Here is a 24,259-nt window from a genome sequence, read left to right on the forward strand (position 1 = left end):
GATTTCTTTACAATAAAAACGTATTAAATATTTAAAAAAACATGAACTACATTGAAAACAAAAAAAGTATTTCTTTTTCATCGAAATTGATTGATATATCAGAAATAAAGAATTCATTGCTGAATAGTGCCTGAGGTTACGAATCTGTGGTATTTCGCCAAAAATGCATTGTCGCCAGAAGCAATGTCAATTAACCGTCCCTTTATGAACTAAAAATGATAAGCGCATGCGCAGAGTTCCCGGCCTGCTGTTCCTGACCAACACAGCATTTCTATATATGCGCTATTTAGACATAACCACTGTGTATGTGTGTGTTCTTATTGTAGACACAGATAAAATTTATAATTTGGCTTGCGATTGTTCGATAAGAGGTTTAAATGTAAAATTTTTCTGGAATAAATGATTGCTTTTGTCAAATGTGCAGTTTTCATCTATCTACGATATCGCGTAGATTTCTTTAGCCATAATTTATTATAATGATATATTTTGTCATTAGTATTCTTACCTTGGTCTTATGGAAAAGTAACGGAACTGATGGTGAATATAACACTTTTTTTTTCCTTATAATTTTTACTGAAAGTTTAATTGTAAAATGCATAATGCAATAAGTGCATAAGTTTCTTTGAAGTAAAATGCATTGTAGATTTTGAAATAATGAGATGGTTATGCATGTATACTGTTTATATATTTAATGCGTTTTTGAGTTTCAATTTATATTTGTTTTTGTATTTCCGTAAATAATGAATGTTTCATAGATTTTTTTTATTGTATTGCAGATAAAATTGCCTTTATTTTCTGGAATTTCCTTCCTTTAATTTTAGTAAGCAATTAAAAAATGAATAGATATCAGTTAATTTCTAATTTGACAGCAACAACAAAAAAGTTCAATATTTATGTTGGTCTACTAGAATGTATTCAACAGTGATCGCTTATAAATTTTTATAATAATTAGACTTTAAAGTTTAAAAAAAGTGATTTATAATAAGATAGATTTACATCAGCCAGAATATCTATCAATTTTATATATTTAAGAATTGTTTATTAAGTGTAGGTCAATTATTTGGCTTGTATTTTTATGGAAATTTATGCATATTTTCGTTTGCATTTTGGAAGACTAACTTCTTCAACATTTTAGAAAGATCAGATATTTTATTTGTATTATATAAAAAGGTACATATTATATCAAATGTTACTATTAATCAAAATGGTAGAACAACTATTGATGAAGAAATTGTTTTTTTGTAAAGATTATGTTTTGAAATGAGCATTTTGATAATATTTACTTCTAATTTGGCTGGTGGGAATATTAAAAATCGATGATACTTTATAATTTTTTAAACTAAAATTTTGATATTTTTATTTATTTTCTAAATCTGTTCTGTGAAGTTTTTATTTAATTATTGTTTATAACAGCCACATTAAAATTTTTCTATATTTTGAAAATAACAAATATAAAATTTTTTCAGTATTTTAAGTGCTTGGCAGAATCAAGATTAAAAGGAACTAACAGTTTTTACTAATATAACAATGAAGTTTCTACTTAAGATTTGAAATTGAATTTTAAGGTGTAAAATTATGTGCTTTTTATGTTTCCATATGCCTGGTAAACATTTAGGGAAAAGAAAGAAACAACTTAAGATAATTTATAATTATTTATTTATTTATTGCATGCTTGAAAATAAAATTAAAGAAAGACATTCTTAAATATTTTATTGATATTGTCTTAATTAACATTTTTATCGCTAAGGTAAAAATAAATGAGAGGATATTTTTAAAAGCTTTTCTTTATAATTATGAATAAACATACATTTAACTGTACCTCTATTGATATTTTTTTTAAATCATGAATTTACACAGATAATAATAATGCATAAATTTTGATATGGTATACTTTTCCATTGATTTTGTAGTAAATATTCAATTTTTATTTATGAGCTTAGAAAATAATACGCTTTATCTGACTATCACATTTCCTCTTTGAACTTATTCACAATTAAGGTTAAATAAATGTAAAAAATTTTGAATATTGAAATTGTATTAAAAATAAAGTGGTAAAAATTATAATGGAATATATTTTTAATTTTGGTCATTAGTTTGTAAGATATTAGTATTATAAAATGTATCATTAATAATGTCTTATTATATCATAGTTTAGTAAGAAAAAAATAATAGTATCTAAGATTTAAAAAAAAAAATATTTTGGCACTTGCCAGCTGAAATGAACAATGGCAGTGGAATGTTTTTTAAGAGGTTTTTATACTGAATTAAATGAGTATCTGAATATCTATATGCATATTTGTCAGCTTCAGATTATTTCTGTATGATGTTTAAAACAAATACAAAATAATTATGAGAATTATTATATTTCTAATGAATTATACTGATTCATTTTATAAATGCATTAAGAATTATTATAATTATTAATAAATTTATACTTCTTATCAAAAACTAAGTGACAAATTGATTATTTTGACATTAAATGTAATTAAGATGATGATGTAATGATTAGTAGATATAATTAATTTTTACTTTTAATAGTCCTGTAATTAAAACTATTACAAGAGCTTTCTTAAAGTATTTTAGGGGAGGGGGGGGAGCTTAAAATTAAAGCATGTAGGAAAAAAAATTTTAACAAAAGGTCGTTAAAATTCAGAAACAGATTTTATTGCAATAATCTATACTGAAATTTGTTTATAATAATTGATACTATTTTTGATTCATTTTTAGCTTGTGATGATTATTAATTTCACTATCTTTCCTAATATACTTCTATTTTATTTAATAGCTTTAAAATGTTACTGCGATATATGTGGAAAAGCTGCTAATCATACATGTGAAACAGATGGACTCTGTTTCACGTCCACTTCCAAGGAGGATAATGGAGTCATTACACATTCTTACAGGTATTTTTAGTAATTTAATATATTATATGAAGAGATATAGATTACAGATAAATAAGCTTCTTAATCATTTTATATTTGTAAACCACTCTCAGTTTGAAATAAATAAATAACATTATGTGCTCTTTAAATATATATATTGTACATAACGAAAAGGAACAAATCCAGCCTTAATGTAGTCTCAAGAAAATTTTCTTTTTGGTACAGTTGTTTCATAAGTTTCCTAATCAATTTTCATGTCTTGTGAAAAATAAATTTTATGCTTGGTTAGGGACTTATAGATAAAGGTTATATCATAGATTAAAAGAAGTAAAAAAAGGTCAAATTTGTAGTATAAATTTTTCTTTTAATTGGCCATATTTAATTTGTATTATAACAAATCAAAATAGATTCATTGAAAAATATTTATTTTAATCAAACTTTTTAAAATATTCTATTGTTATCTTTCATAAATTCTGATAAATACTTATTGATGTGTGATATTCTTTTTGAGATTTAAGAAATTTGAATCCATACATCTTTTGTAATTGGATACTATTTATTATGCTAACAGTTCTACTTTTAAGATTGTTTGATCTTTTTTTTAGTTATTGTGGTTGCTTTTAATACATAAATTTCCTTTGTCACATAAATTTAAACATTACAGTAATTGTCTCTAGGATTGCTTAATATAGTTTAAATTGTAGCTTAATTTAATTAGTATATCTAATGGCTATAATTGGTAGAATTTTTTTCTAATGTTATCTGAGTATATAGCTTGCTGCTAGTATAATTAATCCTAAATTTGTAGAGACTTGCTATTCATGTATGGTAATTTCACTAATTAGAAATCAAACCATGATAATACATTCGTTTAAAAAAAATTTGAAAATTTAGTTTTTAATTTTTACTGTGTACAATTATACATTCATATTTTTGCCATGAAATTATAATAATAGTGTTAAACAAAGCTTATTTGTGAGAAATAAGAAATTCCTCAGCATTAATTTTATTTCAAATAATATAGAATACTAAACTAAACTTATATTTCATCAAATATCCTCACTCAGTTGTAAATTATTTAAGCAGATTAATTATTTAAATGAAAGTAGACTGAAATAACATTCACATATAGCAGAATAATAGGGTATGGAAGACTTTGCGTCATATTGATTATTGTGGCAGTATTTCAGTTATGTTCATTCACAAATATATATATATATAACTATGAAGATCATAATAGCCCCATAAATGTTTCATTTAGATTTATATTGGAGAACCATTTTAAATAGACTTGTGATAAATATTCTCAGGATAAGTAAACATGTGTTTTCATATCCTTTTATAAATTATTTAATTTTGGAGGGGGGGGAATAGGGTTGCAAAAACTTATTTACCCTGAATAAAGTCTGTAAATAAATAAATAATGCATTTTAAGAAACCTTGACCTGAGGGATAAAGAAGAAAATAAACTTCGAACTTCATATGATCTTGTGTATATTAAAATGTGTGGTAATTTTGACATATATTTTTTTAAATACACAATATTACTTAAAGCATGAAAGTAGGCTGGAATAAAACGCAAATATAGCAGAATAATTGGGTTGTGGAAAAATTTGTAGCATCTTGATTATTGTAACAGAATTTCAGGGTTTTTTTTTTTTTTTTTTTTTTGCTATTCAATATTTGAGAAGGAACATGACTAAAAAATATCGTAGTGATTTTATAAATGTTTCATCAAGATTTATTGAAGGACTATTTTATACATATGTATTAAACATATGTTTAATATTTTAAACATATTCTTTTCCTGTATAAAAGTTATCACAAAGAAAACTCTTTTAAGAACCTTGGCTTGAAGAGAAAAAAAAGAAAACTTGGAGCTTCATATGATTTCTGTTTTATTTATATTAAAATGTATAGAAATTTAGATGGATATATTTTAAAGCACATAATATATTATTGGAACTTGATTAATTACTCTAATGTCCATATTTAATACTAGGCAATGCATTTTATTTATGATAATATTCTCTCGCATTATAAAATGACTTTATATTTGGAATTTTCACAAAGTAATGAAGAACTGCTAATATGTTTGATTACTCACTTTTTAGCCTATACATAAAGGCATAGGAATACAACAAAAATTCCTTTGTCTTTGTCTATATATGAGACTAGTCTATCTAATCAAAACACATTGTGTATGATAATACTGTTCTCTAATTTATGTGTGATTTTTAAGCTGAATTTTTTCTTTTCTTTATAAAAATAAATATTTGAGGACCTCATAATTGTTTTTTCAAGCTATCATAGATTTATAAGTATAAAGCTCTTACAGTTTTGTAATAATGCATAAAATAAAGTTAATAATTTTTATTTAAAATTTGTATAGAAATTGTGTACCAAATATAAATAATTCTTTTTTAATACCTATATTCATTGCATTCTAAATGAATTATTATAATTCCTGAATAAATATGTTCATGAATTAAATATTGCTTGGAGAATATAATAATAAAAAGAAGTTGCGATTCAAATGGATGTTTTATTTGTTTTTGTTTGTTGATGACTTTTCTAAACTTATTCTTTTGTTTAATTTTGTTTATTAAAAGGAATATCTAGATTCAGTATATTAAAATACTAATTATTTTTAAATCATAAATAATCATTTATATAGATATGAGATTTGAGGTATTGGATAAGTTTCTAAAAAATAATTGCAGTTTTGTCATAATAAAATTTGCCATTAGGAATCATTTAGATGAAATTGTTTATAATGTATAATTCACATCTGATATTAAAAATAAAGCAAATTTTTTGCTGATTTTTGTGTTATTTTTCTACAGTGGCCATACTTTCTATATATTAGTAAACTAATAATAATTCTGTTTCTAGCTCTTTTCTTTCCTTGAATTAGCAAAATTGCTGAATATTATATTCTTAAATTCTGTGCGAAGATTCAAGTAATTATCAAAATGATAATTTGAACAGTTTCTATGAATGATTATCTGCTTTTATTAATTGTGAAATACTTTGTTTATTAACAAATTATTTATATGCGTATAATTTTTGGTGCTTTCCAATTTACATGAAGTAGTCAAAATATGTTCCAAATATATTCATAATGTAGCAACTTCAGAAAGTTATGTGTGGAAGTTTCCATCATCGCAGCATATGTTGCATTTAGGGTTTTTTTTTTCTTCCCCCTAACAGTTTGACTACTGCTTTGCTAGTAGAAATGTAAAACTCTTCTGCTTGGTAATATTTGCTGGAGTGGTATTACAAAAGTACCTAATTCATTTACTTTCAATTCTCTGCAGTATATATTTAAATGCAAGCACTTATAATAGTTTTATTTGACATATTTTTAATATTTAGTGTAATAATTTCAATTTGATTTTTGTAGATGTTTCACGAAAAAAGACCTCCAGCCTCCTGAACACCCTCTGTTTTGTCATTACTCGGAGAATATGAAATCCAAAACTTTATTTGTTATAAAATGTTGTCATGGCTATGATTATTGCAATCTTGATTTGACACCTACCTTGGCTCCTCCAACTTCAGTGATGGGTAATGAAAATTACTTTGTTTTTATTTCGATAATTATTATTTCTTTTGAATTATATTTTATCTCTATTTTATACTATTAAAGACTGGAAAATATTTGATCTTACACTGCAAATTAAAACTGTACTTTTTAAAAATTATTTATGATGAAATTTACACAATATATAATAAATTATCAATTTAAATTTTTAGAAGTGGCCAACATATGTTATAAAATATATGTAATATTTCTCTGCTTTATTTTATTATCAGATAAATGACAATACAGCAAGTCAAATCATAATTATCTTTGCTTTATATAATTTGATAGAGGATTTTTTTTCTTATGTTAAATAGCTTTGTTTTTATATATAATATACAAGAATTTTGCAAAAAAATATTGTAAAAATGCTTAATCAAAGTGTGGGATTTATTTTAAGTTGTGCATATTTTCACCAACACATTGTCATAAAATTTGTATTGCATTCATAAAGAAATGGACTAAAGATAAAACATATCAAAACTTTGTTTATCGAGGAGTGTATTGTACCTGTACTTCATAGCAATATGACTTGAAATATAAAGCAAAAAAAAAAAAAAGTCAATCACTAAGGAGTGGATATGTTTTTTGTTGTTGTTTTTTAAACTTGAAAAGTGGCTACATTTTTTTTAATGCAACGCCTTATTGTAAATTGTTAATTAGCTAGTATTCTTCAAGTATTTAAAAAATATTACTTTATAATTTATAAAAATTGTTTTGATTGCAGGGAGCGATATGATGGACAAAGATACTAGACTAGGTACTCTCGAACTAGCATTTGTTGTAGCTGCTCCTATTTGTGCTCTCTGTATTGCTGGTGTAATTATGTGGGGCATTTGGCAGCTAAAACAAAAGCATCGAAGGTATCAAGTTGATAGTGAAAATTCATTAGAAAGTTGTGAACCAATGTTGCCCCCTGATCATTCCATTAAGGACATGATAGACATGACGACTTCAGGCTCGGGATCAGGTACAGGTATTTTGCATCGCTTTATATATCTTTTATTCTAATAGTTTAACATTTTCTTTTGACTGGAATAAAATTATTTGATGTTTTATTGCCTAAACTTTATTCAAAATGTACTGCAGTTGTAAAATTCTGACTGTAAGAAAACTTATGAAACTTTCCGAATCAATATTTTAAAGAGAAGCTGTTGCTACAGCTTTTATTCATTGCTTTTTAAGTGAGAATTAAATTAGTATTTATTCTCTCCATTTTTTTCTCTTAGATAATAAATTCCATTTAAAATATTAATGAATCCTTAATTTTATTGTGTATGATTTTCCTTGGCTTTTCCAATGTATTTTTCTATTACTATTGAAGTAACGTATTAAAAATGGAGTAATATTTGTATAATTAATATTTGTATATAGAGTATTTTGTATAATTTAAAGCAATGATAAGATTAGAAATAATAATATTACAATTATATATTATAATATTACAATAATATATACAATTTTGTTTTGATTATTTTGTGTGTGTTTGCTCTTAGTTTGATACATTGAATTTTGTAGTTAGTTTTTCACTTGTTTCTTGATATGTTGATTCTTTAAAATTGTGTAGACTATGGATTACTAGAAAATGTTATTTTAAGGCTTTCAATATTTTAAGTTATTGCAATTAATTCTGATTCTCTTCAAATGGTGCCTTCTAGTTGTAGATTTGAGGGAAGAGTTAGATTTTGTAATATTTATAACGGTGAATTATAAATGAAATATTAAATATGGAATTAACTCAAATGAAAAGAAATTCTTCTTTTTCTTTTTAGAACATTAATAAAAATGTGTTTTAAATTCTGTTTTCTTTAAATTTGAATTATATACGGTAGAAAAATTTACCAGAATTTCTCGAAGGGAAAAAATCTTAGCTTTTTGAGTGCCAGATGCTGCTGTCATTCTCCTCCTGTTTAATATTTCAAGCTGTCAGAAATTAGATTAATAAAGCTGAATTGATTGTACTCAAGGATTTTGATATGTTTATTTTCTTCTAATTTTCATTGAAAATAGTAAGTAACAAAAGTTTTATTTCCATAAACATGCAGTATTTGTTAGATAATATTTATTTTCTCTGAAGTGAATAGATTATATATGATAATTTTTTCCACTAAACATAATACACTCAAACTTAATTAAGTTTTATCAGAATTTATGCCCATATCCCTTCTATAATGCAGTTTATGCTTGCAATTAATTTTCTTTTGACGACTATATTTGAAAGGCATGTAAATAAAATAAGAAATAGTAGAATATTATATTGTAAAAATATTTTTGTGTTAAACATATATCTGCACTCATCAACAATATCAAAAATATTTCAAATTTATGCAATCCTTTGCAATTTCTAATAAGCATTCATACAAGAGTGCTGCTGTAAATTCACACTTAAATAATAAAACTAATATGTTGAAAACAGTGTCTTTGTATTGCTTGGCACATTTAGTAGATATGGAAATTGAAAAATTGTCCCATAATTTGTCACTTTTCAACCGGATTTTAACAAAATTCAACTGAATTTTAACAAATACAATTTTTACAATTCTATTATAATTGTAGATTTCATACTTTCTAAATTCTGATTTATTATATATAAATTTTGTTTTATATTTTATTGATACTGTTAGAAGTTTAAGATGTGGGAAGTCTAAAAGACTTTGTTGTATCTGCCAGACTAGTTTTGTATATACAAACTTTTACTCAATTGCTTAACAATTATCTGCATATTAATATGGATTTATTAGATATATACTTGAGTATAAAGCATTAATATGTAGTCTTTCTATATTAAGCCATCATTCATTTAATCTATTATTTGATTTTAATTTCAGTAAAGCAAGTTATTGCAACTTTATTATGATGAAACATGATTTCTTGTTTCAGAGTTGTCTTTGATTATCTTCTTTGAGTGTTTGGTTAATAAATTTAGTAGAAAAAATAAATTTAGTGGTTTTCTGCATTTTATTAATTTTCTTCTTTATTTGCTGATTTTATTACCTTTTCTAAGTAAGTTCCATCACAATCTTCATCTTATGACAATTCTGATGTGTTATTACACTTGCTATTTATAAAATTATGTTCAAATACACATCTGCAAGTTTTCATTTGGGCCTAGTTTAAAATTTGTAGGTATAAAAGTGTTGCATACAAGATCATTTTAGCTCACTGGAAAATGAGGAAATGAATTATAGTTTTATTGTATTTATCTTTTTTTCTAGGACTTCCTCTGCTTGTTCAAAGAAGTATAGCTAGACAAATACAACTTGTAGAAATAATAGGCAAGGGTCGTTTTGGAGAAGTATGGAGAGGACGCTGGCGTGGTCAACCAGTTGCAGTGAAAATATTTTCATCTAGAGATGAACGATCATGGTTTAGAGAAGTGGAAATATATCAAACAGTGATGCTTCGGCATAGCAATATATTAGGATTCATAGCAGCTGACAATAAAGGTAGAGATTTTTTTTATTTCCTTTTTACATATATCTTACAAACCATTTTTTGAATATATCAAATAAACTTGATTTTAATTATTTTGTTTAGACTGTTTTAAAAGTTCATGCATTTTTATTACTTGAGTCTAGATTCATTTTAATGGTTGACAATATGATAAAATATGAAAATTGATGGTTCAAACTTATAGGTCCTTTTTATTATAATAAAAATTGTTTTTATAAAGTTTTTATTAATCTTCATAATTTTGTCACATATCATTGTAACAAAGTATGTAGCATTATAAAAAGTGCTTAAATTTGAAAAAAAAGTACTTAATTTTCTCAAGTGAAAAGAACACTTTTTATTTATTTATTTATTTCCCCTACAAAAGTATATCAAATACATGGTCGTAAAAAAAAATTTTAATAATATTAGTCGAGAAATATTAGTCGTAAAAAACTAATATTTCTCGCATTAGCTTCTAGACCTGGCATTTAAAGTTTTTTTAGAAATTAAAAAAAAAAAAAAAAAAAAAAAATCTGAAGTTTTATTTTTTATTGTTTAGATTTTATAATTTTTTAAACAATTTCTGCTTTTTATCTTTTTGTAATCATTAGATTCCCCCCCCCCCATTGAAATCTTTCTATAAATAAAAGTTTATTCTGGTTGACAAAATAATGCACAGCATAAAACATTCAAGTTAGGAAGATGAGATATAGGATATCTAATTGCTTCATTGGTATTAGAGACTGATTAAAAGTACTTTGTGGTTTTTTTAAATTTTTAATTAGAAGTTTAATGTAAAAATAAAAACAGAATTTTAACATATTTCCACCATAACATCGAAACTATTATTACACAAGAGATTTTACATTGCTTTAAAAGTTTAAACAAGTGTTTTTAGCTACACGAATTTTGTTTAAATGAAATTTTTCTTTTAATAATTTTTGAAAAATTTGTTTTATTCAAATTTTTGTAACACTGATTTTTAATGTAAGAAAATTCAAAATAATATCATTACGTCATTGAATCACATTAAACTTATTTAAATTGTGATTCTATTAACATTGGATTAAAAAAAACAAAATCTTTTTTTTTTTTTTTTTTGCTTTAATTTAAACTTTGAAGCATTTCATGGAATAAGATTCCTTACTTGACGTTTGTTGCGAATTAATGTTCAAGGCAGTGTGATATATTTCTCGCATTAGCTTCAAAAAAATACTTTTTAAAAAAATTCATAAACTGGCATTTTTTATTTTTATTTTGTTTCTAATTATAAAGCTGATTGCTTTTTAACTTCATGAATTTGTTTTCGTTATTTATAAAAACTAGAAATTGTTCAATTATTTTGATTTCTTCATAAAATATATGATCGCATTTTTCTATATTTTTTTAAAAAGGTAAGTTAAGGAAATTTTATTTATTTTTGCATTTAAGTTGAAAAGCAGGTTTTTATTAAATTTTCAAAATGTGAAACATTTAAAAATAATGTTCTATTGTTCTGATTTCTAAACATTTCTGTTTGTTTTTATTTTTTTTAAATTGTTCTGAAAAAATGTTTATGTTTTAGCTCTTAGCTTTATAAAGTTGCAAATGAAATGTTCTAAATTGATAAATATTTTGAATTAGTATAGGAGAAATTGTATACTCTCCATCCTAGTCATTTCGGATTTTATTTGTTTCTGCATATATAAAAATAAAATATAAAATTTTTGATAATTCATATAATTCTACATTTATATTAACATTTTCAGAAATGATGTATCCATCCAAATTAATTAATAATTTGTTAATTTTAAGAATTGTTGAAAAAATCTGATTTTTATTGTTAATCTTGCAAAAAGTTGACTCAATATTTTTTTTTTTTTTTTTTACTTTTACAATTTTATTTATTTATTTTATTTTTATAATCATTTTTAAGCTTTTGTCAAAACTAAGAAGACGTCATTTGTTTTGCAATAGAAGATGCTGTATTCCTACAGTGTTTTAGAACTAAATATTGAAATTTAAAAGTTACACATTTAAAATTATTTTTGCAAAATCTTTTGAATAAAAACAGTGTATTATTATTGTAATACAGAAAACATTCCATGCCTAGAAAATTTGCAGATTTGCATATGCATTAATGTAAAAGTTTTTTTTTTTTTTTGTCTAAGATGCTTTAAAAGTGCTTAATTTTTGCTCCAGCTTCTCACTACAGAAAGTAAAGAGTTTCTTTATTGAATTCAATTATATTTGTAGATCATTTATTCTATCTTAATTACTGTTTCATCATCGTGCAGTCTTTCAATACTTTTGAAATTAATCATGAATTTTTGCTGTAATTACTACTCTTGAAGGAGTATTCCTGTTACTTACTATTTTTCCAGAACTGTAGTTAAAACTTAGATATTTAAATATTTCCTCAGTTTATGAAGAACTAGCTTTTATACCAATGTTACTTGAGATGTTTTACACTCAGTTTTACTAATTGAGAAATTAAATGTGTATGTATACAATTATCACTAAACCTAAATTAATACAATTTTTATACAATATTTGTGAGTTAAATTTGAATTACTGATAACAAAAATAAAAATTAGTCAATATTAAATTTATCACTTATCAAATTAACCTTTGAAAGCTATATTAATCTATTTTTATTATATAAAGTTCTTTTAGCTAAATTATTTTATGAATAAAACTTTCCTGTCTTCTGCAACTTTTTGATACTTCTCAAAACATTATAGACTGTTCCAAGCAAATTTTAAAACTGTAGAATTTTAATTTTTCTCCATAAATTAGTAATAATTTTTTAGACAAATATAAAAGTGGCTAAACATAGTCATTTTCAATTTAAATATGTGTTTATGGATTGGCACGTATTTAAATTGTGAAGTTCAAAATCTGCCATTTTTAAACTTCACATTCTGTTAAAAGCAAATAGTCAATTTTGAATCAATTTTTAAATGGTAGGGAACTTCAAAACAATTTTCTAAGTTTGAAAAACAATATCTAATATCAGCAATAAGAAAAAAACTTGAAGTATTTCTCTTTTGAACATTTTGGCTCAAATTGTTACTCACAAATCTTATATACAGTTAATCAATAAATCACTTAATAAAGAATTAGTTATTTAATTAATAATTTCAAATTTTTCTTGCTTATGCTCAATAGGTGAAACTATTTTTATTTAAGGTGAAACTATTTTGATAATTTTAATTTCTAATGGATATAGAAAAATGACATTTCATGGCTTGTAATCATTTTTTTAAATGTATAAATTGATGTTCAAATTCATTTTCTTCATTTAAAAAAAAAAACTCTATAATGTATATTGATTATATTTTCAGACAATGGAACCTGGACTCAGTTGTGGCTTATTACTGATTACCATGAAAATGGATCACTCTTTGACTATCTGAATAAGTGTACTGTTGATACTGCAGGAATGTGCAAAATGGCCTATTCTATTGCTAATGGATTAGCACATTTGCATATGGAGATCCTTGGTACACAAGGTAATTGTTATATTTTTTGTCATAATTTTCCATGAAATTTTATTAAAAAACTGGCATTTTTTTTTTCATGCCGTAATAAAACATCTTATTTCCACATTTAATGTATGAAAGATAATCATTGAAGAAAGATTTCATTATTTAATTGCCTTTCTCCAAAATTAGCTGTGGTTTAACTTAAAATTTAAATTCTTAATTCATCATACAGTAATATCGTTCATATTCAGCTAAAATTAAAAGAGAATAAACTTGCATAATATTTTTGTTATATTATGTGTAATTTTAATTACTTTAGAATTGCTTGTTAATTGCATACAGGATTGCCCTAATGGAATCAAATCAAATATTATATTTACGTGCAAATATTATTGTTAATATTTTTAGTATCTAATTACATCTTTCTTGTCTAGCAAATTAAGCTCACTTTCTTATTTTTCAAATAAAATGCTCTGTTAAAAGCAACATTTATATGATATGGCTTGTTTTATTTGTATTAAATGAGCACATAAATCAATATGTTAAGTAGATTAAAGCTTTTGAATAAGAAAAAGGATGGCCATGATAATCTTCTTATATAGATATATTACTTTATATTAAAAGCTTAGTATATTTGTCATAAAATTTAATAAAATAATGTGATTATTTTTAATGACATTGCCAAAGAATATGGAAGAAAGGAATGAAATAATTTTCATTTCTTAGCTGTCAGAAATGAAAGAAAAACATGAAACATGCTATTAAGTATCTGTAAAAACAGTTAAAATAGTTTCAGTTTCATTGCAACTCTGAAAACAATTGTTATATATCATTAATAATTGATATATCTCTATTAATTAGAAAGGAGTTGAATGGTGTTTAACATGGTATCATGAAAGGATATTTTTTAAGATGAAGTGTAAATAATTTTTATGTGATATTTCCAAAGTTTTTATAATTAAAATTTTAGATTCATTCTAATTTTATTCACTACTTAAAATGGGCTTAAGCCAAATTCTATGTAATGTAATTATATTCATATGTAATCTCTGGAATCAAATTTGCTGTTTTCAGAAAATTCTTTCAAAGTTAATTATTTTTTTCTCCCTTTATTGTATCATTTTATAATGTAGATATTTTTTATTAATTCAAAAGTATGCCACAAATACATGCCTAATTTTTCTCTCATATTTTTGTTATTTTCCTTGTTTTGTTGGAGTAGAATGCAAAATGCTTCTATTGTTTGCAAACTTTTAAAAATACTTATCTTAAAGTTAGACTTTTTGATTTATCTGTTTGCAATTTTGTCTATTGTAAAATTTAAATCACCACCATCATATCAGCATGTTATCAGATTAAAAAAAATAAACTGTAGATTAAGGTTATTTTGATAAGATATAAAATATTTCCCTTTAAGAATTTGTAATACTATTTTTTAAAAAAATATTGAAATTTTTATAATTTTTTTAATGATGTAGCTTCTAATATTTTCAACCTTTATATATCATTTGTTTATTTATGTGTTTTATGGTGTGAAATGGTTATGCCAGGGCTTTAATTTTCGTATCAGTTATGGATCTTTGTTGCTGCTGTTGTTCTGATTTGATCCTTAATTTTAATTTTTAAAATTGATAATAAATGACTTCTTCTTTACAAAAAATTGCTTTTCAAATTTTATCAATCTTTATTTATATTTATATTTAAATAAAGAATATTAACTTTATATATATATACACACACTTAAGATCAGTCAATGGGTTAATCAGCAATTTATTCAAATAATTTTTGGTTAGTTCTAGTCCATTAAGAGATGTATATGTATTGTATAAAAATTAAAATATCATCTTTCTTTTTATTGTTAGTAATTTGTGCACTTAATTTAGCTTTTTAAATATTTTAGCTCTTTTAAAAAGATATGTGATTGCTTAAAAGATAAATATTTGATTTCCTCCTGCACATACTTTTTTTAACCCTCCATCATATTTTTCTATAATGCTCTTGAGGGCAATTGTAAGATTAGATTGTTTGATGTGTCTCAGTTCGAGATAATCCTCTAAAATAATTTTTTTTTTCCATAAATCACTAATATTTTTTAATTAGTTATGATAATGTCGACTTTTGAATTCAAATTAGAATTTTTTAAAGCAATCATTTTTAACAGAAATAAACTTTTATTGGATTAGCTGAAGTTTTAAACATTCGAGATTAATTCCAAAACACACAATTTGGTGTATTGCTGTCATGAGAAAATTGCAGAAAACAATTATATATGACAAAGTGAATTTTTCGATTATGAAAAGTTGGTTGGGTAACATATCAGAATTTATTATCTCTCTCTCTCTCTCTTTAATTATTTTAAATTTATTCTACAATCTTTAAAGTATTTATTAATTCTTGTTTGAAAAACTATGTGCTATTACAACATATTTTCAACCAGTATAAAATAATAAAAAGTTCAGAAAAATTCAGTTAGTTTTGAAAAATTATTTTCCAATGAGAAAAATATTGTGTTTAATATTCATGACATATAACCATATACACTTATGTATTTGAATTCTATGAAAATTGATAATAATGGAATCACAATGTATTTATTTCAGTATCAGAATTTTTTTAAAAATGTTATGCAGAGAGAAATCATATTATTCAAATTTGTAATAAAATTCACTATTGTAATTTCTCTTTGAATTATACCATACTTAAAATAATTTTTATGGGTGTGTCTTAATTGTTTAATCCAAGAGGCCTTTGGATTATTATGAACTTGCACATAATAAAATATCTTAACTACCTATACAAGAAGCAAAAATAAATGCTGCTCATTAATGAGCATTTCTTCCCAGAAGCGATTCAATAGTGTTATTTTTAAGTATGGGACTAAATCAAATGTAGAAGCTATAAAAGAATAACATGTTTGGTAATTAAGCATGATTTTTATTTATTGTATGCTTATATTTTTAGAAATAATGTTTGCTTTAATTAATAGTAATATTCAGTACATATAATTATTCATTTTTTCTTTAGGTAAACCTGCTATTGCTCATAGAGACCTGAAAAGTAAAAACATTTTGGTTAAAAACAAAGGGTCCTGTGCTATAGCTGATTTAGGTTTGGCTGTGAGATTTGATTCTATCTCTAACTCAGTTGACATTCCACCAAACCCGAGAGTTGGAACAAAACGCTATTTAGCACCTGAAGTTTTGGATGAAACTATAAACACCAATCACTTTGATTCTTTTAAAAGAGCAGATATCTATGCATTTGGATTAGTTCTTTGGGAAATTGGACGACGATGTGACATCGGAGGCAAGTATTTTTTTGCTTTTAATTTTTTTAAATTTTATATTAACCTCGTGTTGATTAGTATTTCTTTATTTTCACAATATAATTTCCTGGAAACATTATTAAAACATTTTCTAGAGAATTTACACTATTTTTTAATTCCAAAATAATAAGGGAATTGGGATTTTATTATAATCAGATGTATGTAAAGGTAAGCATTTTTATATGAAAATTGGTCATAAAAACATGGTAAATTTCTTTCCAGACAATTTAGATTTAAAATTTCTAATTCATCAAAAAGAAAAATGTTATTTAAAGATATTTATTAAATATAATTAATTTTCACCCACAGTTCTTTATTTTTAATCAGATTTTGATTGAAATTTTTAAAATGTATATAATTGGTTTTTACATCCATAAATTTATTCATTTTTAAAATATATAATTCAGCCCTTCATTAAAAAAAAATCAAAATGTTAAAATATTTTATTCTGATCGTTTTTTGTGGGTTAGCAAAAATACAGTTTTTGAAATAAAATTTTAAAAAAATGAATCTTTACCAAATTTATTATTATTTCTAAAAAATGACCAAAACTTATTAAAAACTATAGGACTTTTATTAAAATGCTTGTATACCTGTATCACCATTTTGATATTTAAAAGAATTTAGCATTTAATGAATGAAATGAAATGTGTGTGTGCATGTACATGTTATTTAACCCACTAAACGCCAAAACTCAAAATCATTATTTGCTTTCGATGCAAACAATACAAGTTATTATTTTGACCACTTATAATAGTAATTTAATGTAAAAATAAGGAAATTGCACTTAGGTTTAAAAATATAGGGTGTTGCGTTGGCACAACGTCAGCGGAAAAGAAGTACGAATGTTGATCGTTATCGCCGAGCACTACGCCGCATTTTCTCCGCGTTTTAAAAACTAGAAATTTTTGTGAGCTTATTAAAGGGTAAAAAATAGTCAAAACACTTCTTTTAAAATTTTAATTTATTAAAAACTAACAAATAATTGTAGTTGACTAGCTTATTATTTAAGAATAAGGTGATATAAATTTCAAGTATGATATGCTTCTCTACAATTGTGGTGTAAAGTAATTTCACAAATATTGCAGCGATAAATAGTTTGGCTGTGGCAATACTTGCAATGTAGTCTTCTGCTATCTGTAGACTTAACAATAAAATGTCCTTCGGATATTGGTTTTGTAAGGCTGAATTAGCTCGGACGTCCTGTAGCTGATCTTTTCTTATTTATCTCACTATCCAAGGGCGTCTGTAACAGATGAAGCACAACCTTTAGTCTAAAATCCAACAGTGACTTTTCACTTCCTCCATAAAATCTTGATTGTCTCCAAGCATTTGTTAGTGCAACGTCGAAGAAACTTGAAAATATCGGCCACCACCATCTTTTGCCATGGACCCTAGTTCTGTAATTGAAAACAAAATTAACACAAATCTATACCACCTATTTTCTGATTATATTGCTCAATGTAATGAAGTTGGGCTACTAATATTTTCTTCTTCTGATTTTTAGAGTATCGAGAAACATTTTTTAGTGATTCAATTTTTCCAGGCGTTGACCCTATTGTCACAACAGAGTTGTCGTTCCATAGAACAACAAGTATCTTTTTGTTTTCTTCATATTAAAAAAAAAAAAAAAGATTGAAAATATCTGCACTAGTTTTCTCTTCTATGATTTGTTTGATACGCTTGATTGAAGCTTTTTCTTCATGTTTTTGTTGAGGCCTGCCTATCAATTGGTTCCTTTCTTGTCCACCGTAATTTTTCCTTTTTCCGTTTTGTTTTTTTAGCAGAACTTTTGGGAGGATCTAACTTCTTCTTTACATGAACTTCAACTTCCCCTGCAGTATCTCTAGGTAAAACTTCATTATAGTTATTTAAAATATTTGCATTACCTTCTTCTTCATCACTAGCATCTGCTGTTTCTGGAAGTATGACAACAATATCGGTCTCATCTGCATCTTCGTCATTGGAATTTTGTTCGAAATTTTTTTCCAAAGCTTCTTCTAACGTAAGATATCTTGTTCTACGCATTTTAAACCACAGAGGATAAAAAAGTTGCTACCAATAATACGCACAGTACTGAAATGAAATCTTTCAAGAAGGATAACAATCTATCCCCTTTCCGCTGACGTTGCGCGAACGCAACACCTGTTTTTACTTTCCCCTCCTCCCCCACAGAAGCACCTGCTTTGTGGAATGTACTAACAAAGAGTGACCTTGGCTAATGCATTTCATAACCAAACCCCAATTTATTTATTTATTTTATTTTTTTTCTAAGAAAAAATGCTTAAAGTAAAACATCGATTATTAGGTGTAAAATAATTTACTTAAGTCAATTTTTTCACTGATTTGTTAGTAGTGCTATTCTTTAACATAAAACTGTAATTTATTCAAAAATTTGTTTAATTGTTATTTTTTTATATTTATTTATATTGACCGTTGCATCAACGCAACACCAGCGGTTAATGGGTTAAAAGTTTGATTTCTACCAAATTCTGAATGTGTATCTTGGGAAATATTCAATTCATTTACCAATACATAAAATAATAAAAATCCAAAGTTTTATTTTCTTAATAATAAATCTAAAAATATTGTTTGAAAACTATTGAGAAATAAATTGCACTTCATTATAAAAAGAGGAGCAATTATTTAAAGCATTTTAGATTAAAGCATTTTTTAGGGGGATTTTAAGTGAAAAAACTCTTTAAATCTATATTTAAAATTAATGCTTTATATAAATTATTATTAAAATAATTATAAATATTTTAGTAAATAATAAGTAAAATAAATAATAAATATTGAGTAACACAAATTTATGTAATAAAAAGAGCTAATTTTTGTGATTTACCTTTTCTAAAAATAAAAATATATTAAGAATAATGTTTATTTCAATAACCTGGGCACATGTTTTTTGTGATTGAATTAATTGTATATCATTTACAGGAATACATGAAGAGTACCAATTACCATATTATGACATGGTACCTTCAGATCCCAGCATTGATGAAATGAAGAAAGTTGTCTGCTTTGATAAGCAGAGACCTCCAATACCAAACAGGTGGCAGTCTTGCGAGGTAAGTCATAAGAAACCAATTTTAACATTGAAAAAAAAAATGCTGATGTTCTAAGCTATTATTTAATAAATTATTTTGCAAAATTGTTTTTGATTATGATGATCACATAAAATTGATTTGACTGATTTCCTTAGAAAAAACTGATTAACAATTAATCCATTATTTTTCCTTTTTTAATCATGATGTTGTCTTTTGGGAACTCTTGGGCATTTAGTGAGGAGACCCTACTTATGAATAGAAATTTTTAAAATACAATTGAAATGAAAATTTTCAAATTGTTCAAAGAAAACATGTTAGGAATATTTCAAATATATAGAAATAGGCATTTTCGCAGTAGAATATGTAACCAAAGAAGGGGGAAAGCTATGGGGAGTGGGAGCTCTGCGATAATACGCAATTAAATAAAAGAAAAGGAAATACCAAATATAATGGACAACAGATTTAACAAAAATTTTATCGTAACAAAAAATACATTTCGAGATTACAAGTCGTACTCATAGTTAGTTAAAATCAGGTAAGATGTGGTATCAACAAAAATCCTTTAATATACTTAAAGTAAATGTTCAGATAACTTGCCATTTGAGACATTATTTGTATTTTATTCATGCAGCTATGTTGATGAATATTACAAATTTATGCTCCATTAAATTTGTGCTATGCACACTAATATATCCATTTCTTTTACTACAAAGAGACTCTTGTATCATCACCTTTTGTGTTTGCAATCTCATGATCTATTTTAAATTAATTGCTGTCATATGCCTAACCTATCCTTAAAATTTGTAAACAATCTTTTTGGACATCCTGTGTTTTTCCCTTTTATTAAACTAAATAGCTCAAACCTTACTCTTGATGGATTCAAAATTTACCTGCATTATATCTTTTCTTAATTTTCTTTTTAGGCTCTGAGAGTGATTTCTAAAGTTATGAAAGAGTGCTGGTACCATAATTCTGCAGCTCGTTTAACTGCTCTTCGCATAAAGAAAACTCTGGCTAACCTTGGTGCTCAAGAAGACTTGAAAATTTAAGAAAACAAAAATCATTTAGTCTTTGTTCTTGATGTAGTGAATGATATTGATGTTATGATTGCAACCAGGTGCCTGGAATTCCTCAATTAGATTGTGCATGTACAAAGGTCTAATTTATGTTCTTTAAACTCTCTCTCAGAGACAGAAGTGAAAGTTTATGAGCAATCTCGTATTTCCAGCATTTGTTATTCATCCTGTGAATCTATAGACATCTTGTCTATGTAATGTCTTTTGTAGATTTTATTCACATAACTTTTTTTAATATATGTATAGTAGAAGACGAGATATGTAATATATGGTATAAATTATTTTTAGGTATCAGTATCATTTGAGTTCCATTATTAGATTTTTTTTTTTTAATTCTAAAAAGTTCATCAAAATAAATTTTCAATTTCACAATTTTGTTCATCAATTTTTTTAAAAAAATTGACTTTGCATTAATGGAATTTTTATTGTTATTAGAATCATCATGTGTGATAGGACATGGGTATTACTTTTTGTATGCAAATGCCTGATCTTTTCTTTCAAATATGTGATGAGAATTTTATGACATGCGTGGTGCTCACCTTGTAAAAGCCGTCCGAAGAGGCATGCTTTGAAAGCTACTCTTTCTGTGCTAATATTGCAGTGTAAATTTTTTATTGAATTGCATAAGTTCTGTGTACATAATATTGCATTCATTTTTGGTCTGTTTGTCAAATTTATAAAGGCTTTGTGCAATGCATTGCAGTTGTTTAGAAAAAAAAAAGTTTTAATTATAAAAAAAAATGACACAATGGTGAGATTTGTGATTTTTTACGTATCAAAAAGATGTTCAGATTATGAATAGCCAAAATTTCAATCATTCATTGTTATTGGTATTCATTGAAATATGGAGGATGTTATTGTATATAAGAGAGAAAAAGTGACATCAGGGATGTCAGTTTTAGTATTTAATTATGTATTTTTCATTTAATTATTGATTTTAAACAAATTTAATGGAAGTTTTTTTAATTAAGTTATTAAATGGCATTTATTTAAATCTTGTTGATTGTTAACAAATGAATTTGTTATCCATAATGTTTCTTTGTGTTAGTTTTTCTTTTTTTTTTTATGTGGATCCTTTTCTTGTGTATGATTGTCTTTTATTATACAAAATAATTCTGTAACTAAAAATAAAAATATTCTTTCACATTAAGAAAATTTAATCTGCTTTGCTAAAGCTAAGATTATTGCATTTTCTCCTATATTCTTATGATTATTTGAAGTGCATGCTAAGCAATCTTTCTCTCTATGTATATGTATAGTTGGAAGTGTTTCAATTGGTGCACATTATCAAATAATGGCAGGGATACAAGAAACTGATGTATAGACATTGTCTTGATAATTTATGTATATAAAACTATGTTTTATTAATTGATTGCAATTTGTTTCTCGAAATTCATAATGAATTAAACAGCACTTTATCTGTTTCTAAGGATCAGTATTATGTTACAAGAGATTTTTAAAGGTACTTTAATGCCACCGGAACTATATTTTAATGTCATATTACTAGTATATCTGTAGGTAGAAGATGTTCTTATTTTCATTTTCTTGACAATAACCCAGTTTCAAACGAAAGTTTACTGCCCTGTTTGCTGTTTATAATACCAGGACCTCAGATAAACATTTAGCAATATAAACTTTCTGAATAGTGTTTAGCATACTTAATTAACAAGTGTTCTTAATTTTGTTTTATTTTTAAACTAATAATCACATTTCTAAATGTGTGCATTTACTTGAAATCAGAACACAAAATAATTTTTTATGGTAGTGCTGCTAAAAACTGGTGAATCAAAAAAGAAAAACTAAAGTGCTCTGACAGAGAAAATTTATTTCCTCATATAGTGGAGTACAATTAGATCAAGGAGCCTTGTTTTTCACTTTAGCATTTTTATTGTCTATTTTTTTCATGGTAAGACAATATTTTGTGTAAAGTTTAGATATTTAATTAAATAAAACTCTGTCAGGGGATATGAATTGAATTAGTTTAGCAAATAAATAAGTAGTAGTTGTTTTATCTTTTAATACATGAATCAAAGTTATTTTATAATTTTATTTTTGTATGAAAATGGGCAAATTTGGATGAATCTTGACTGTTTGACGAACAAAAATAAGCTTTAGCTTGATGTGAAATATTTCACTTAGTTTTAGGAAAGTACTTATTTGAAGATATGATTGTTTATTATTGAGTTTTAAGAAGGTGCACTGTTTATTCCTTTCAAAATACAAATAAGAGCACTATAAGTACAAATAAGTAAATACATATTTACTTTTCTGTTGCACTCAATGCACATTTTGTAGCCTGATTATGTTGAATACCTCTGCATTTTCATTATTTTTAGAAAACTTAATCATAGACATGGCTTCAAACAATCTAAATAATCTGTATAGTTCCTTAGATTGTTCAAATGCAAAATCTGTTTTTAAAAAAAGTATAAATTTAAAAAATCAAATTGAAACCCATTGGTATCTTATTGGAGCTTATATTTTTAAAAAATTTACAAGTAAAAATAAATAAAATTAAGAGTATAAATATTAACAATCAGGAACATAAACAGTTATATAGATTTTTTTTTTCATTTTATTTTGCTTATTCTTCATGTTACTTCATGAACAAATTTTGTTGAGAATGCAAACACGTCAAACAGATTGTAGTTTCATCCAGATATGCATATTTTTCAAGATATGGCTGACTATGTATTCATGTTTTCTTAAAAGATGTGTAAAGTACATTATATCTGTCATATCTAGAGTTCCTGTAGATATCAGAATTCACTAAGTGTACAATATTATGAAATGAATTGTGCAAAATATTAATTATTTATAATTTTATCACTAATTTTACTAGTAAAAAAAAAAGTCCATTCTTAAAGGTGCTACTCTTGTAAATTACCTTTTGTTTTTTTTAAAAAGAAAAATTCAAGAATTGCTTTTTCTGCATTCCATTATCACTCAATCCATACAGTTCCATTCAACTCACTTATTTGATGCATTAATGATACATTTAAATTAAATGCTAAATAAAATCTTTAATTTTTCAAACTGTGTTATGTCATTTATTTATTGCTTTTTTTTTTACATTAAGGTTAACTAGACTGGGAAGGAAAGATGTAGTACTTGACAAAAAAAAATTATAGTAGTGTAAATATCCAGCACATTTTAAGTAATTGAATAACACATGAGTATATCTCATTTGTGAGTTTAATGATCTGGAGAAAGTAAGTGCCATGATTAATAGTTATCAGTGTGTTATTGCATCCAATAGATCATGAAATAGTCACATTACATAGTAAACAATGAATCTTATTAGATAAATGTAAGTAGAATATTTATATAGACTTTGTAATTTGACTCGTACTGATCTTTTCGTTTCCAGTCTTCAGCTCTCTTCATGATTTTCTTGTTTTTAATGCTACACAAGATAGTTTGATAGTAATGGCCATT

General features: G+C 25.1%; 1 protein-coding gene across 2 annotated transcripts; it reads left to right on the plus strand.

The window, feature by feature from the left end:
- Positions 1-241: 241 nt before the first annotated feature.
- Positions 242-23,811, plus strand: LOC129988079 (TGF-beta receptor type-1-like). Of its 2 annotated transcripts, none has more exons than XM_056096199.1 (9): positions 242-537; positions 2,786-2,903; positions 6,289-6,452; positions 7,196-7,438; positions 9,684-9,914; positions 13,230-13,397; positions 16,395-16,676; positions 19,636-19,766; positions 20,669-23,811. In XM_056096199.1, exons 1-9 carry the CDS (start codon positions 477-479, stop codon positions 20,792-20,794), a joined length of 1,524 nt encoding a protein of 507 aa, XP_055952174.1. In that variant the 5' UTR covers positions 242-476; the 3' UTR covers positions 20,795-23,811. The 2 variants fall into 2 exon arrangements, with proteins under 2 accessions (XP_055952174.1, XP_055952173.1); XM_056096198.1 differs by having other exon boundaries at positions 243-537; positions 7,196-7,444.
- The last annotated feature ends 448 nt before the right edge of the window (positions 23,812-24,259 follow it).

The sequence above is a fragment of the Argiope bruennichi genome, chromosome 10 (genome assembly GCF_947563725.1).
Source record: "Argiope bruennichi chromosome 10, qqArgBrue1.1, whole genome shotgun sequence".
NCBI classification, from domain to species: domain Eukaryota; kingdom Metazoa; phylum Arthropoda; class Arachnida; order Araneae; family Araneidae; genus Argiope; species Argiope bruennichi.

Excerpts from the sequence above, each read along its gene's own strand:
- LOC129988079 (XM_056096198.1), top strand. The coding sequence starts at position 477 with ATGATATATTTTGTCATTAGTATTCTTACCTTGGTCTTATGGAAAAGT. Across the intron at positions 6,453-7,195 it reads TCCTCCAACTTCAGTGATGG|GGAGCGATATGATGGACAAA; the intron begins GTAATGAAAATT and ends TTTTGATTGCAG. Across the intron at positions 13,398-16,394 it reads GGAGATCCTTGGTACACAAG|GTAAACCTGCTATTGCTCAT; the intron begins GTAATTGTTATA and ends TTTTTTCTTTAG.